Genomic DNA, 1,810 nt, shown 5'->3' with positions numbered 1-1,810 from the left:
TCTCTCTCTCTCTCTCTCTCTCTCTCTCTCTCTCTCTCTCTCTCTCTGTCTCTCTCTCCTCCTCTCTCCTCTTTCCTCTTCTCTCTTCCTCCCTCCCTCCCTTCCCCCCTCCCCCTCCCTCTTTCGCCTTGTCTTTGTCCTCCTTTCTCTTTCTGCAGATACTAGAAGAAAATATGAAGCTGGAGTGTAAATGCCACGGGGTGTCAGGTTCGTGCACCACTAAAACCTGCTGGACGACGCTGCCCAAGTTCCGCGAGCTGGGCTACATCCTGAAGGACAAGTACAACGAGGCGGTGCACGTGGAGCCAGTGCGGGCCAGCCGTAACAAGCGCCCCACCTTCCTCAAGATCAAGAAGCCCTTGTCCTACCGCAAGCCCATGGACACGGATCTAGTGTACATCGAGAAGTCGCCCAACTACTGCGAGGAGGACCCCGCGACGGGCAGCGTGGGGACCCAGGGCCGAATGTGCAACAAGACCGCCCCCCAGGCCAGCGGCTGCGACCTCATGTGCTGCGGCCGAGGCTACAACACTCACCAGTACGCGCGCGTGTGGCAGTGTAATTGCAAGTTTCACTGGTGTTGCTATGTGAAGTGTAACACGTGTAGTGAAAGAACAGAAGTGTACACCTGTAAGTGAGCTGCGTGGGTTGGGGAGATACTGGGGGACTGGGTGGGTGAGGGGGACGTGGACGGAAAGGGGGAGGGAACAGCGAGTGCTGGGCCACCCTTCCATTCTCCCCCTCACCATCCCACTACCCGCTGAGAAAGGAAAAAGATGGAAAAAACCGAGGAAGATGTTTGCACGTGATCTAGCCAGGCCTTCTCCAGGCTGTCACCGAGATCTACTGGGCCTCTTCCAAAAGATCAACCTTGGGTGGAGGTTTTTTCCTGGCTTCTGATGGGGAAACGGAGACGTTCCCTGTTAGACCCAAGAGAAGAGCAGAGAGCAGCCAATCCCACCCTCTCCACAAGTATCCTCAGCTACTAAGTCACTGGAGTCACTGTGGGCCCGGGATGGCCTTAGGCAGACCACCAGGCTGGGCGGGGCCAGGCCCCTAGGACTCAAGGGGTCAGCCTCCCCCTGGGAGCAAATGGATCCATCTGCACAGTGACTGTTTGTTCACCAGGAATCAAACGTGGTAAGAAGCACTGTGACTGTGAGAAAATCTTGGCACGGGGCATCAGTCCCCCAGCGTGATTATTCCTGCAGAGTGCTACCCACCAGGCACATTTTAGCCTTAGCACTCATGGAAATGCTTCAGGAAACTCTCAGCTTGTTTTCATCTCACTCAAGCCACTTCGGCAAACCCTGCGATTGTTCCTGCTGCTGTATTTTGGCTAGAAATGAGATGGCCTTCCTTTGAGCTGCCATATTTTTTTTTTTTTAAGCAGGGACGTCAGGCGCCTGGGCTTACTAATAGCAATATTTAACAATTTATTCAGATAGAAAATAATATTAATTTATTTAATTAAAAGAACTCTACCACCACTGGAAAAGATTCTGCAATCAAAGTAGGCTCCTTGCTTTCTTTGTGGAATAATTTTGTCAACTGGGCAAGGAACAATTGGAATTGTACATAGTTATTCTTTATGCAGATATTTCTACTAGTTGATTTTGCAAGTTATTCCTTGCAGTCCTAGATGTTTAAGTATAAAAGCAGGCATCTTTTTACATATATATATTTTTTGCTGTTTGCTGCTAGTTGTCTGGAAACTCAAGTTGGCATTGATCTTGAGATCTTTACCAGTACATACCAATACCCTCTTTTCCCCCATCCCCTTCCAGGTAAGACTCACCATCCTGAAAAT

At 50.4% G+C, this 1,810-nt stretch overlaps 1 protein-coding gene across 1 annotated transcript in view; it reads left to right on the top strand.

Moving 5' to 3' along the window:
• WNT7A (Wnt family member 7A) overlaps positions 1-648 on the top strand; it is an 82,962-nt gene extending 82,314 nt beyond the window's left edge. Inside the window, exon 4 of the mRNA XM_027836852.1 lies at positions 159-648. Within this exon, the coding sequence (XP_027692653.1) occupies positions 159-638 (480 nt within the window). The 3' untranslated portion in view covers positions 639-648. The remainder of the gene's footprint in view (positions 1-158) is intronic.
• Positions 649-1,810: the final 1,162 nt, after the last annotated feature.

Source organism: Vombatus ursinus, unplaced genomic scaffold (genome assembly GCF_900497805.2).
Source record: "Vombatus ursinus unplaced genomic scaffold, bare-nosed wombat genome assembly UNPS02014820.1, whole genome shotgun sequence".
Taxonomy (NCBI): domain Eukaryota; kingdom Metazoa; phylum Chordata; class Mammalia; order Diprotodontia; family Vombatidae; genus Vombatus; species Vombatus ursinus.
The sequence above is the reverse complement of the archived record's forward strand: the minus strand, read 5'-3'. Positions and strand labels throughout refer to the sequence as shown.